The sequence below is a fragment of the Ipomoea triloba genome, chromosome 4 (assembly GCF_003576645.1).
Source record: "Ipomoea triloba cultivar NCNSP0323 chromosome 4, ASM357664v1".
NCBI classification, from domain to species: domain Eukaryota; kingdom Viridiplantae; phylum Streptophyta; class Magnoliopsida; order Solanales; family Convolvulaceae; genus Ipomoea; species Ipomoea triloba.
The window spans coordinates 25,799,561-25,813,723 of record NC_044919.1 but is presented as its reverse complement, the minus strand read 5'-3'; the positions used below and the strand labels follow the sequence as shown (position 1 = coordinate 25,813,723).

At 36.0% G+C, this 14,163-nt stretch overlaps 3 protein-coding genes and 2 long non-coding RNA genes across 5 annotated transcripts; 2 read left to right on the top strand and 3 right to left on the bottom strand.

The window, feature by feature from the left end:
• Positions 1-416: 416 nt before the first annotated feature.
• Positions 417-1,436, bottom strand: LOC116017551. Its single transcript, XR_004097927.1, has 3 exons — positions 1,330-1,436; positions 734-844; positions 417-531 (listed from the first exon to the last, which is right to left on the bottom strand). It is a non-coding gene; the product is annotated as an uncharacterized LOC116017551 (long non-coding RNA).
• Positions 420-1,314, top strand: LOC116017552. The gene is made up of 2 exons (XR_004097928.1): positions 420-493; positions 1,222-1,314. It is a non-coding gene; the product is annotated as an uncharacterized LOC116017552 (long non-coding RNA).
• A 1,114-nt stretch (positions 1,437-2,550) lies between the features above and the next one.
• LOC116016059 lies at positions 2,551-5,061 on the top strand. The gene is made up of 3 exons (XM_031256223.1): positions 2,551-3,432; positions 3,575-3,691; positions 4,768-5,061. The coding sequence occupies exons 1-3, from the start codon at positions 2,551-2,553 to the stop codon at positions 5,059-5,061; spliced, it is 1,293 nt and encodes a 430-aa protein (XP_031112083.1).
• Positions 5,062-7,184: 2,123 nt separating this feature from the next.
• On the bottom strand, positions 7,185-8,869 carry LOC116017244 (pentatricopeptide repeat-containing protein At5g59600-like; the record flags this gene model as incomplete). Its single annotated transcript, XM_031257791.1, has 1 exon — positions 7,185-8,869. A coding segment is annotated over one exon (1,593 nt), but the record flags the coding sequence as incomplete, so codon positions are not given.
• Positions 8,870-10,896: 2,027 nt separating this feature from the next.
• On the bottom strand, positions 10,897-11,778 carry LOC116016058 (pentatricopeptide repeat-containing protein At1g19720-like; the record flags this gene model as incomplete). Its single annotated transcript, XM_031256222.1, has 1 exon — positions 10,897-11,778. A coding segment is annotated over one exon (882 nt), but the record flags the coding sequence as incomplete, so codon positions are not given.
• Positions 11,779-14,163: the final 2,385 nt, after the last annotated feature.

Here is a 14,163-nt window from a genome sequence, read left to right as displayed (position 1 = left end):
AACTTAAATATCGTTAAACACAAGAACATTTCGGTCTTCAATTATTGATGTTTTCAAAGAAATATACATAAAAAAATATAACGACTCAACATACTTTGTATAAAAAAAGATTGAAATGCCATTGTATTTAACGATATTTTAACGATTTTGTTGGTAGAGCACTAAAAATAGTCATGTCACAATAATACTAGAACCAAATGAGGATGTTCTTAAAAAAAAAAAAAAAAGGACTAGATTGACACCTATAAATTTATGACCAAAATGAAATTAACAATTAACTCTTCTTTTATTTTATTTTTGTGGTTAGGGTTTTAGCAGGGGTTTAAATCTCCAGTCTATCGCACTCTCAAAAGTCTCAACCTCGCTCTCAGCCAATTTCTCCCCTCATCGACGCCATATTCGCCGACCGTCGTTCGCCGTTCGCCGCCTGCGGTCCGGCACGTGCTCTCTTCCTCAGCCAACAAGTAAATTCGTCAGCAACAGCAACTAATTGGTAAGCAGCCATCGAGTGAGGTAATTAGTCCTCCCTCCCTGTTAATCATCATTGTTTTATTCCCATTAATCTCAAAATTTTGTTTCAATATCTACAAATTATAATGATTTTATGTCCATTCATCTCAAATTTATGTTTCTATATCTTCATATTAAAATGATTTTATGCCCATTTATCTTAAATTATCATTGTCTTTCTTGCACAATATTTAGAATTCTTGTGAATTGGCATTAAACTTACCATGAGGCACTCCTCTTTCCCCTCTTGTGAATTCTTGTTGGTCTGTAAACTTCTGACTTTAAAATGGTAATATAGAATTTACAGGCACACCTCTTTCCTCTCTTGTTAAATCTGAATATCATATAGGAAATATGAATAAACCAAAAGAGGAATATTAATTAAGAGCATCCTCCCTTATCATCTACTATTTCATTCAATCACAAAAATCCTTCTCCCCATTAGTTTTAAATTTTCCCCCCTTTTTTTTAGACCCACAATTTAACTATTCTATATTTTTATTTAGGAAAATGATGTTTTTGGCCCCTCAATTGTTTTACTTTTAGAAATTTAGCCCCTGTCAATTGATTTGAGCAAATCTAATCCTTTAATTCTTTATAATGCACCACATTTGGTCCCTCATGTTATATAATTAGAATTGTTTTCAATAATTTAATTTTCATGAGGTTATAATTGTTCAATCCTTTCAACCATTTAACTTTCTTTTGTAGGCCACGAAGGTAACTCACTAATCAAAAAAATACATATTTAATTCGTATACTGTATACAACAAAGAAAAAGAAGCTTAGAGAGGGAAACAACAAGAAACGATGTCTTACGATGATGTGGAGATCGAGGATATGGAGTGGAAGGAAGAGCTTCAGGTGTATACATATCCTTGTCCGTTCAGAGACCTCTTCCAAATCACCATGGAAGAGTTGAAGCAAGGTGAAGAGATCGCTCGGTGCCCAAGTTGTTCTCTTTACATCACCGTCATCTACAACATGAAAGATTTTGTAGGAGATAAGTCCAAGAAATCCCTCGATGCCCCTAAGCAGCAAGCCGTCGCTGTTAATTGACATGCCACTTAGGTCACAAAATTTTGGTTATTTTCTTTGAATTTTACACCATATATGTTTGTCTTCAATAGTTACATGCTGAAACACCAGAAATTTTCAATGTATTTTTGGATGAGTTTTGAATTAGTGATTTTGCCCAAATTTTCATAGTAATTGGTTGTTATTTTCAGTAAAAAAAAATAATACATATTTAATCACTGCAAAAGAAATTGGAGGGGCAAGGTTGAAGCATATTCTACCTTAGCTTGTGAAGGGGTTGGGAAACTCTTGAGGTATATTGCTTCGAAGGTTCAATTTCCATATAGGCTTTAATTTATAGCTTCAAAGCACATGCCGATAATGAAGAAACAACAGCAGACATTTTCTCTTTGAGAGTGTCATTGTGTGTACTATGTGAGGACTAGCCCACATTTGTGCCGAGGCACTAAGGTAATGCCCATCATATTACTCCACAAAGAAGAAGGAGAAGAAAGTTAAATGGTTGAAAGGATTGGACAATTATAACCTCAAGAAAAATAAATTATTAAAAACAATTATAATTATATAATATGAGGGGCCTAATGTGGTGCATTATGAACAATTAAAGGATTAGATTTGTTCAAATCAATTGACATGGGCTAAATTTCTAAAAGTAAAACAATTGAGGGGCCAAAAGCGCCATTTTCCCTTTTTATTTCTTTATTTATTTGAATTATAAATTTATAATTGTAATGAAAATTAATTTAAATAAACATAGCTACATTTAATTGAAAGGGAAAAATGTCAAATAAGCCTTCGAACTTTATCTAAAAAGTCAATTAGGCCCCTAAATATTTCAAAGTTGCAATTAAACCCATAAATATGTTATTTTGATTCATTGAAGCCCAACAACCATTAATGACTTGCTATTGCAGATCATTAAAATTTTGACGACCTTCAAACCCACTCTGGCGATATTCCGATTAACTCCGACGAACTTCTGACCAACTCAGCTAAAAATATATGAACAAATACGGAGAAGTAACCAAAAGGTCACCTTCTGCTGGAGCATATGAGACTTGCTATGACGTTTGGAATAAAGCAAAGTCTCTATACACCAATGATGTACAAAGACTTTATTTACTGATTTCGAATATACTTAATTTTCGTGGAACTGCTGATATGAGTATGCCTGAATATTTAGGTCGGATTGAAGCGTTACAACAAGAATACAATAACCTGATGCCACATGAGAAGACTGTTGATGGTTACATTAAGCAATGTGACAAGTTTTTCATGGTGCTTGCTCTGGTTGCCCTTCGTCCTGATCTTGCTCATGTTCATGATCAAATTCTAGCAAGTCCTACTGTACCTACCTTGAATGAAACTGCTGCTAGACTGCTCAGAGTTGCATCTGCTCATTCAATTGAGTCTATAGGAGATTCATCCGTTTTGGCATCTCGAGCTACAGATAAAGGGCTTTCTGGACATATTAGTAGTAATGGTGGTTGTCGTGGTACCCGTTCTCGATGTGAGTATTGCAACAAGGTAGGTCACACCAAGGATCGCTGCTGGAAGTTACATGGAAAACCTCCACGTTCTGTTAATATGGTGCAGGCCACTGGTTCGGAGGCTCAGGCTCATAGTATGAGTTTCACCCCTAGTGACTATGAAGAGTACCTCCAGTTTAAAGCATCTAGAGATGTCACTCCCACACCTTCTCCCAATACTGGTACCTCCTCTCTTGTTTGTCTCTCTCACACTAGTACACCTACCTCCTCTCTTGTTTGTCTCTCTCACACTAGTACACCTAGTACTTGGATACTGGACTCAGGTGGCTCAGATCACATTTTTGTTGATGTCTCTCTTATGACTAATGTTTCTAAGTCTAAAACATTACCCATGGTTACCTTAGCTAATGGTCACCAAACACCAGCTTTTGGTGTTATATGTCCCTAATAGTTTTTTCAACCTTATTTCTGTGAGTAAAATCACCCGTACCCTTAACTGCTCTATAATCTTTTGTGTTGATTCGGTTGTTGTGCAGGATCGTAGTACGAGGAAGGTGATTGGCACCGGGCTTGAGTCACAGAGTCTCTATTACCTGCGTGGTGGTGTTGCTGCCTCTCTGCGTCCACAGATTCTCCTATGCTTATTCATAGTCGTTTGGCCATCCTAGTCTCTCCAAACTTCGACGGATGGTTCCGGGTCTTTTTATTGAGTCTTTAGATTATGAGTCGTGTCACCTTGGAAAACAATTACGCCAGTTTTTTCCAAGGAGAGTCAATAATTGAGCTATGTCCCTCTTTGATTTAGTTCATATAGATGTTTGGGGTCTTTGTCGAGTCAGTTCTACTTTGAGTTTCCATTATTTTGTAACCTTTATTGATGATTATTCAAGATGTACTTGGGTTTTCCGTATGAAAGATCATTCTGAATTATTCCAGATTTTTTAAAATTTCTGTTCTGAAATACAAACTCAATTTGGTAAACTCATCCGTGTTTTACGTAGTGACAATGCCAAGGAATATCTCTCTAACCCTTTTTAATCTTATATGACATTTCGGGGTATAGTATGTTACATCAAAGGTCATGTGTTTACACACCTCAGCATAATGGGGTTGCTGAGCGGAAAAACAGACATTTAGTTGAAATTGCGCGCACTATGTTATTACACTTTCATGTTCCTCCACAATTTTGGGCTGAAGCTATTCTTATTGCCTGTTACTTAATCAATCACATGTCATCCTCCGTACTTAACAACCATACTCCATATTCCACTGTGAAGTTGATCATTATGTTTTCTATCGCCATTCTAATGGGAAATGCATATATCTTGTTGTGTATGTAGATGACATTTTTATTACAAGGAAGTGATGAAGAGGGCATATATCAATTGAAAGAGTATCTCTTCAGTCAATTCCAAACTAAGAACTTGGGCAACCTAAAGTATTTTCTTGGAATTGAAATAGCCCAATCTAACAGTGGTATAGTCATTTCTCAAAGAAAGTATGCTTTGGATATATTAGAAGAAATTGATATTTTGGATTGTAGACCTGTTATAATCCAATGGATTCGAATGTTAAACTTCTACCAGGACAGGGGGAGCCATTGCCTGACTGAGAGAGATACAGGAGATTAATTGAAAAATTGAATTATCTCACAATAACTCGACCAGATATCTCCTTTGCAATCAGTGTATTAAGTCAGTTTCTTGAGAATCCTTGTGATACTCATTAGGATGTTGTTGTTCGGGTTCTAAGGTACATCAAAAGAGTACCAATGCAAGGTTTACTCTATGAGGATAGAGGACATGCTCAAGTTGTTGGGTATTCTGATGCAGACTGGGCTGGTTGTCCTTTTGACAGACGCTCTACTTTAGGTTATTGTGTTATCATTGGTGGTAATCTTATATTTGGGAAAAGTGAGAAGCAAGATGTTGTTGCCAGATCCAGTGTTGAAACTGAATACCGTGCCATGGCTCTTGCCACGTCTAAGTTTATGTGGCTGAAGCACTTGCTTCAAGAGTTATAGTGTGGCCAGGTTGCTCAAATGACATTGATATGTGACAACTAAGCAGCTCTTTACATTGCCTCAAATCCAGTCTATCATAAGAGGACCAAACACATTGTGGTTGACTGCCACTCTATCAGAGAGAAAATTGTATCAGGGAGTATTAAGACTAGCTTTGTCAATTTTGCAGGTCAGTTAGCTGATATTCTAACAAAGTCTCTTAGAGCTCCTAGAGTTATTTGTAACAAGTTTGGAGCATATGATCTATACCCTCCAGCTTGAGGGAGAGTGTTGAAACCCTAAGCCCGTCTATCAATAGGCTCATTAGGTTGATAGATCATTTCTGTATAAATAGTGGTAGTCTGTACAGTTCTTTATGTGTGAAATATATATGGGTTCTTTATTTTCTTACATCTTTAACAAAGATAATATATACTATCACTGGTTTAATGATTTAATTTTATCCCTCTCTATAGGTCTTCATCTTCATGGCCACACTTTGTTTCTGCTCAACTGTACTCCATTATCTATATAATAATTATTGAAACTCCACAACTGCTCAAGATCTCTTTTGTTCCTTTAGTGAGAGGGAGAAAAAAGTTACTTAGACTAGTAAACATAGCAAATACAATTTAGGATATAACACTGAGAATAGTAAAATGGAAGAACTAACATAGCAATAAAGTTTGCTTTTGTTAATTTTCTTTCAAAAGTTTACCAGTTTTCCAACGTATAGTTGTAGCATATAGAGAATGGTATAACATATGGACAGTTATGTGAAACAGTTCTCCAGCATGCCATGGTTTTTGCTAATGTGAATAACAAGATAACAAAGCTTTATATATTTCAGAACTCTAATTTTCAAAATCTGACTTAACTTCTTCACGAAATGTGTGTGTTCTTCCACAAATAAAATAAGAAGACAATTTTGTAAATGTAATCATTTCACTAAAGGCTAATTATCCACCTTTGTAATATTTTGTACATAATACAATCACTAATAATGTTTTAATGGATCGACAAAATTCAAGAGCATGGCAAGCTTGGAAAGGCCGGCGATACTGTGAAGGTCGCATCGGGTTTCTTTCGGAACCATCTGATGCCAAAGTTGCTTGTTGTTCCTAACATTGATAAGTATAGGCATCTCCTCGAAGATCAGTGCAAGGTTTTTGAACCCTCAAAATGAATATTTCCTTTCATTTTCTATACAGTAGTGCAATTTCCTCTTGTATGTTTGGCATTTCTGTTATAAATTAAGGAAATTTGGAGCCAAAGACATTCTGTGGTTCTTAATTGATACTTAATAGAAGATCACAGTTTCACTCTCCTAAATGTACCAATAAAAAATGAGGACATTCTGTGTCATGTGTTTATGATTAAAAAAATTTAGTGTTAAATTTCAAATCTTTGTAAATTTTTTCAAGTTTGCGAGTAAACCTGTGTGAAAGCAATAATGCAGAATGCGAATAGAGTTGTTGTGTCCTCATTTTAGCCTTAATGCATATATGTGTATTAATCAATGTTGTAAAAATCTCGCTTAGACACTGGTCAGCCGCCTAGTGTCTGTGGTCTGGGCATTTGGTCGGCTAGGCGGCCGACTAGGCCACTTAGGCGCTGACCGCCTAGGCCTCTTAGGCACCGACTAGGCTGCCTAGTCGGCCGATTAGATTTTGTTCTATTTTTTTTAAATGGGTTATTTCATTCAAAACAATCCATGTAGCCTTCACATTTTCAGTCTGTGTGCAACAGGCTTTGCACTACTACATCAGGGCAAAAAAACAAAAATAAAAATGTTCGGTTTTAACCTGCGGTTCCAATTGGAACTGGATAGGAACCGCCCAAAGAATGTAACTACCTTATAAGTTATGAAATTAATGTTTCATTTTGAGTTAATACTCAATTTAGTCTTCGACTATAAAAACCCACTATAGTCGATAACTAATTTGAGTAAAACCACTATAGTGTAAGATTAACTTGGGTAAAATTATTAAAGTCGATGACTAAATTGAATTATTAATAGAGGTGAAATTACCAAGCTATTTTAAAAGAAGATTCGATTGAGTAAAATCATCAAAGTCGATGATCTAATTAAACACAAAAAGATGTTTAGAACTAAATTGAGTAAAACCACGAAAGTCGGGACTAAACTGAGTAATAACTCTTTTCATTTTATTTGCAGCAAGAAACAGCTGCTTAGATCATACAAATGTCTGATTATCTGAGTTTGATCTGTCATCTACACCCAACTGGAACCAGGCATTTTATTGAAACCTTTGTCTTTCATCACTTTCCTCACAGTTTCAACCTTTTCCCACTCTCCTTCAGCTGCATAAACATTTGAGAGGGCAACAAATCCTCCAGGCTTCCTCAAAATCTTCTCACCCAACATTTCCACAAGATCTTTCCTCTCATGGACCTTACACCCATTGAAGAAAGCCCCGATTATCGACTCTGTAATCTCTATTGGCATTTCTTTAATGGTGTCGTAGGCATCCTCCATCCACCCGAAACGACACAGCAGATCAACAATGCAGGCGTAGTGCTGTTTTTGCGCTGGAACGCCATAGAACTCCTCCATGGACCTAAAAATCTCCAATCCTTTCTCAACTAATCCACTGTGACTGCATCCAGAAAGAAGCGAAGTGAAAGTGAGTTCAGTTGCCTGCACTGCCTCACATTGCATCTCCTCGAAGAGTTTGATTGCAGAGTCCACCATGCCGTGCTTTCCATAGCATCCAATCATGGAATTCCACGACACAGAGTTCTTGAAGGGAGCCATTCTAAAAGCATTCCAGGAATCTTGTATGCTTCCACATTTCGCATACATATCAACAAGAGCACTGGCAACAAAGGCATTAATGGAAATCCCTGTTCTGTATACCAATCCCTGGATTTCTTTCCCCGTCTTGACCGAGCCAATCAATCCACAGGCAGTAAGAAGTGAGGTGACAGTGCTTTCATTGGGGTTTAGACCAGTAGCCAACATTTCCTGAAACAATGCAAAGGCTTCATCGTATCGGTGGCTTTGAACAAACCCGGAAATCATTGCATTCCAAGTTACCAAGTCTGGGGCTAACCCCTCTTTACTCATCTTAGACAACAAAAGAAAAACAGCATCACAGTTTCCTCTCCTAGCATACGCAGATATCATTGCGTTCCAAGTGAACTCATTTGGCTTCAATCCATCCAACCTCATCCTTTCAAACAAAATAAGTGACTCTTCAATGTTTCCCATGCTTGAATACCCATATAGCATTGATGTCCATGTTGCTACATCTCTTGTAGACATTTTATCAAACACTAACCGTGCATAATGTATGTTCCCGAGTTTACCATACATGTCTATCAATGCATTGCCAATTGATAAGTCCACTTGAAAGCCCATCATGTGCAGCATACAATGAACTTCCTTTCCTTTTCTCAAATCCTTCAAACCCAAGCAGGCTTTCAAGACTACAGAAATGGTGTACTTATTCGGAATAATTCCAGATTCTTGAAGCAAGGAAAAGTATTCAATGGCTTTTTCTGGGTAGCAATTGAATGATAAAGCTGAAATCATCCAATTGAACGCAAAAATATTTGGATTTTGGGTTCTTTGAAAGATTAGTTCGGCAGAATCTAAATCTCCGCAACTAGCATAGACACCAACGAGCCTTGAATTCAGTGACAGAACATTCATATCTAGGCACGATGTTAACATTATAGCATGAATTTGCTTGCATGGTGGCAGCACTTTCAGTTTCATGCACTTCTGCAGCAACGAGCTTAACCGATTTGCAGACAAGTTGATTGGTGATAGCATCAAATTCAAATCCCCTAATGGGAAACTACAAAGTTACACAGATTTCATTCAATTTAATTTGACAACTCGAAAAGACTTTGGTTTCTACTTTCTAGAGTAAAACATTTGGGGAAGGAAAATTAGAAAGTTTTACTGTTCATCTAGTATATTTATACATGTATTCCTTTTAAGTGTATTACAAATCAAAATAAACATGTACTAATACATTAAAATGAATTTAAAAATAAACTTGTATCAATAGTTTATTTTGTTATATGAACTCTGATTGACTGTATAAGCATGGGACGAGACATAACTCTGGTCCATCCAAGGCCGGAGGTGCAGAGCTACCCCTTGGGGTAGGGGGGCCCTGGCCTCACCCCATTTTAAATAGATACATATGTATATATTATTAGGAAAAAGTGTCAATCGTTATACCTTGCACCACGGTGCACATAGCAATGTGTGCACCACGATTCAAAAAGGCGTCGTTTCGATGTTAATGGACGCGGACGCGAATGATTACAGGGAATTCATTATCTATAATACACATAATCATTATCTAGAATACACAGAACGTTTGCCTAGAATACACAAAATGTTTGCCCAGAATACACAGAATTCATCCTCCTAACATTCGAATGCACAAACACATCACAACCTGTGTTAATAACATCAATACACAGAATATTGACACAAAATACACAGAATTCATCCTCCTAAACATTCGAATGCACAAACACATCACAACATGTGTTACTAACATGAATACACAGAACGGTTGCTTACAATACACAGAATGATTGCCTGGAATACACAGAACGATTACCTAGAATACACAGAATATTAACATAATACACAGACCGGCCGAAACGGGAAACGTGATTTTCAAAAAAAGAGACGATTAATTTACAATGCTCAAAACGACGTCGTTTACGTACGTGGTGCACATTGCTATGTGCACCATGGTGTACGGTATAATTTGCTAAAAAGTGTCAAATTGGCCCCTAAGTCGGGTGAATAGTGCAATAAGGCAAATTATTGCATGGACCATGGTCCACACAGCTGTGTGGACCACGGTCCATGCAATAATGATTGGTGCAATTAGGCTCCTAACTGAAAAAAATTTCAATCAAGTCCCCTAAACCAGTAAAATTGTTCAATTAAGTCCAAGTTTACTTGTTTATCAGGTCAAATTCAGTTAGGGAGCCTAATTGCAATATCCACATGACTTAGGGGACCAATTTGACACTTTTTCATTTTTTATTTTATTTTTCAAAACAAATATTTTTTATTTATTAAAAATATTATTTATTATAAATAAAAAATAAATAATATAAAAAAACAGTCATCGGATGTCGGAGAGTCGGTGGTTGTTCTTCCTCACGGACAATCGTGGTTGTCCGGCAGGACGGCCACGACTGTCTAAAGAAGACGGCTTTTGGAACGAGGGTGGCGGCCATGGTCGTAGCCCTCGTTCTAGATCTAGAAGACGGGACCGTCTTCCATAGAACCGTGGCTGTCTTATTAGACAGCCACTACCGTTCGTGAGGAAGAACAGCTGATGACAGTTTTTTTTTAATATTATTTATTTTTTATTTATAATAAATAATATTTTAATGAATAAAAAATATTTGTTTTGAAAATAAAATTAAAAAAAATGAAAAAGTGTCAAATTGGCCATATAAGTCGGGTGGATAGTGCAATTAGGCCTGCTTCCTAACTGAATTTGACCTGATAAACAAGTCAACTTGGATTTAATTGAACAATTTTACCGGTTTAGAGGCCTTAAATGGAGTTTTTTTTTCCAGTTAGGGGACCTAATTGCACTATCCACCCAACTTAGGGGGTCAATTTGCCACTTCTTTCATATTATTATAATATAGATGGATAAGTTACAATTTTGGCCCCTCCTTTTTTTAAAAAAAAAAATATATATATTATGTATGTATTTTATGAACTCAATATATATATGTGTCTGTGTGTGTGTTAAAGCCCAAATTCATTAATTGAAAGTAAATAAATCAAATGATCAAATTCATCATTTTTCTTTATTAATTAGTTTATTTCTTTTGTTAAGATTTCAATAATGGAGAGCATTGCGTATCTAATTTAATTTCACTGCTCTCTAAATTTGAGGNGTATCGGTGGCTTTGAACAAACCCGGAAATCATTGCATTCCAAGTTACCAAGTCTGGGGCTAACCCCTCTTTACTCATCTTAGACAACAAAAGAAAAACAGCATCACAGTTTCCTCTCCTAGCATACGCAGATATCATTGCGTTCCAAGTGAACTCATTTGGCTTCAATCCATCCAACCTCATCCTTTCAAACAAAATAAGTGACTCTTCAATGTTTCCCATGCTTGAATACCCATATAGCATTGATGTCCATGTTGCTACATCTCTTGTAGACATTTTATCAAACACTAACCGTGCATAATGTATGTTCCCGAGTTTACCATACATGTCTATCAATGCATTGCCAATTGATAAGTCCACTTGAAAGCCCATCATGTGCAGCATACAATGAACTTCCTTTCCTTTTCTCAAATCCTTCAAACCCAAGCAGGCTTTCAAGACTACAGAAATGGTGTACTTATTCGGAATAATTCCAGATTCTTGAAGCAAGGAAAAGTATTCAATGGCTTTTTCTGGGTAGCAATTGAATGATAAAGCTGAAATCATCCAATTGAACGCAAAAATATTTGGATTTTGGGTTCTTTGAAAGATTAGTTCGGCAGAATCTAAATCTCCGCAACTAGCATAGACACCAACGAGCCTTGAATTCAGTGACAGAACATTCATATCTAGGCACGATGTTAACATTATAGCATGAATTTGCTTGCATGGTGGCAGCACTTTCAGTTTCATGCACTTCTGCAGCAACGAGCTTAACCGATTTGCAGACAAGTTGATTGGTGATAGCATCAAATTCAAATCCCCTAATGGGAAACTACAAAGTTACACAGATTTCATTCAATTTAATTTGACAACTCGAAAAGACTTTGGTTTCTACTTTCTAGAGTAAAACATTTGGGGAAGGAAAATTAGAAAGTTTTACTGTTCATCTAGTATATTTATACATGTATTCCTTTTAAGTGTATTACAAATCAAAATAAACATGTACTAATACATTAAAATGAATTTAAAAATAAACTTGTATCAATAGTTTATTTTGTTATATGAACTCTGATTGACTGTATAAGCATGGGACGAGACATAACTCTGGTCCATCCAAGGCCGGAGGTGCAGAGCTACCCCTTGGGGTAGGGGGGCCCTGGCCTCACCCCATTTTAAATAGATACATATGTATATATTATTAGGAAAAAGTGTCAATCGTTATACCTTGCACCACGGTGCACATAGCAATGTGTGCACCACGATTCAAAAAGGCGTCGTTTCGATGTTAATGGACGCGGACGCGAATGATTACAGGGAATTCATTATCTATAATACACATAATCATTATCTAGAATACACAGAACGTTTGCCTAGAATACACAAAATGTTTGCCCAGAATACACAGAATTCATCCTCCTAACATTCGAATGCACAAACACATCACAACCTGTGTTAATAACATCAATACACAGAATATTGACACAAAATACACAGAATTCATCCTCCTAAACATTCGAATGCACAAACACATCACAACATGTGTTACTAACATGAATACACAGAACGGTTGCTTACAATACACAGAATGATTGCCTGGAATACACAGAACGATTACCTAGAATACACAGAATATTAACATAATACACAGACCGGCCGAAACGGGAAACGTGATTTTCAAAAAAAGAGACGATTAATTTACAATGCTCAAAACGACGTCGTTTACGTACGTGGTGCACATTGCTATGTGCACCATGGTGTACGGTATAATTTGCTAAAAAGTGTCAAATTGGCCCCTAAGTCGGGTGAATAGTGCAATAAGGCAAATTATTGCATGGACCATGGTCCACACAGCTGTGTGGACCAAAAATAAAAAGTACATTATTTTTGTACTGAAGGTACATTATTTTTGTACTGTAGGTACATTATTTGATAGTATATATATCAAATAATGTACCTTCAGTACAAAAATAATGTACCCTAAAATAATGTACCTACAGTACAAAAATAATGTACCTCCAGTACAAAAATAATGTACTTTTTATTTTTGGTCCACACAGCTGTGTGGACCACGGTCCATGCAATAATGATTGGTGCAATTAGGCTCCTAACTGAAAAAAATTTCAATCAAGTCCCCTAAACCAGTAAAATTGTTCAATTAAGTCCAAGTTTACTTGTTTATCAGGTCAAATTCAGTTAGGGAGCCTAATTGCAATATCCACATGACTTAGGGGACCAATTTGACACTTTTTCATTTTTTATTTTATTTTTCAAAACAAATATTTTTTATTTATTAAAAATATTATTTATTATAAATAAAAAATAAATAATATAAAAAAACAGTCATCGGATGTCGGAGAGTCGGTGGTTGTTCTTCCTCACGGACAATCGTGGTTGTCCGGCAGGACGGCCACGACTGTCTAAAGAAGACGGCTTTTGGAACGAGGGTGGCGGCCATGGTCGTAGCCCTCGTTCTAGATCTAGAAGACGGGACCGTCTTCCATAGAACCGTGGCTGTCTTATTAGACAGCCACTACCGTTCGTGAGGAAGAACAGCTGATGACAGTTTTTTTTTAATATTATTTATTTTTTATTTATAATAAATAATATTTTAATGAATAAAAAATATTTGTTTTGAAAATAAAATTAAAAAAAATGAAAAAGTGTCAAATTGGCCATATAAGTCGGGTGGATAGTGCAATTAGGCCTGCTTCCTAACTGAATTTGACCTGATAAACAAGTCAACTTGGATTTAATTGAACAATTTTACCGGTTTAGAGGCCTTAAATGGAGTTTTTTTTTCCAGTTAGGGGACCTAATTGCACTATCCACCCAACTTAGGGGGTCAATTTGCCACTTCTTTCATATTATTATAATATAGATGGATAAGTTACAATTTTGGCCCCTCCTTTTTTTAAAAAAAAAAATATATATATTATGTATGTATTTTATGAACTCAATATATATATGTGTCTGTGTGTGTGTTAAAGCCCAAATTCATTAATTGAAAGTAAATAAATCAAATGATCAAATTCATCATTTTTCTTTATTAATTAGTTTATTTCTTTTGTTAAGATTTCAATAATGGAGAGCATTGCGTATCTAATTTAATTTCACTGCTCTCTAAATTTGAGGTATATATGTTTTAGTTTTATTAGTTGATTAATTAATTCATAACTTATTGTGTGTTTTTATTATTTATTTACACTTTTAGGATGTAAA

Coding starts and splice junctions, on each gene's coding strand:
- LOC116016059 (XM_031256223.1), top strand. CDS start 2,551: ATGAACAAATACGGAGAAGTAACCAAAAGGTCACCTTCTGCTGGAGCA. Junction 3,433..3,574: donor AGTCTAAAACATTACCCATG/GTTACCTTAGCT, acceptor GTTGTTGTGCAG/GATCGTAGTACGAGGAAGGT. Junction 3,692..4,767: donor TCCTATGCTTATTCATAGTC/GTTTGGCCATCC, acceptor GATACTCATTAG/GATGTTGTTGTTCGGGTTCT.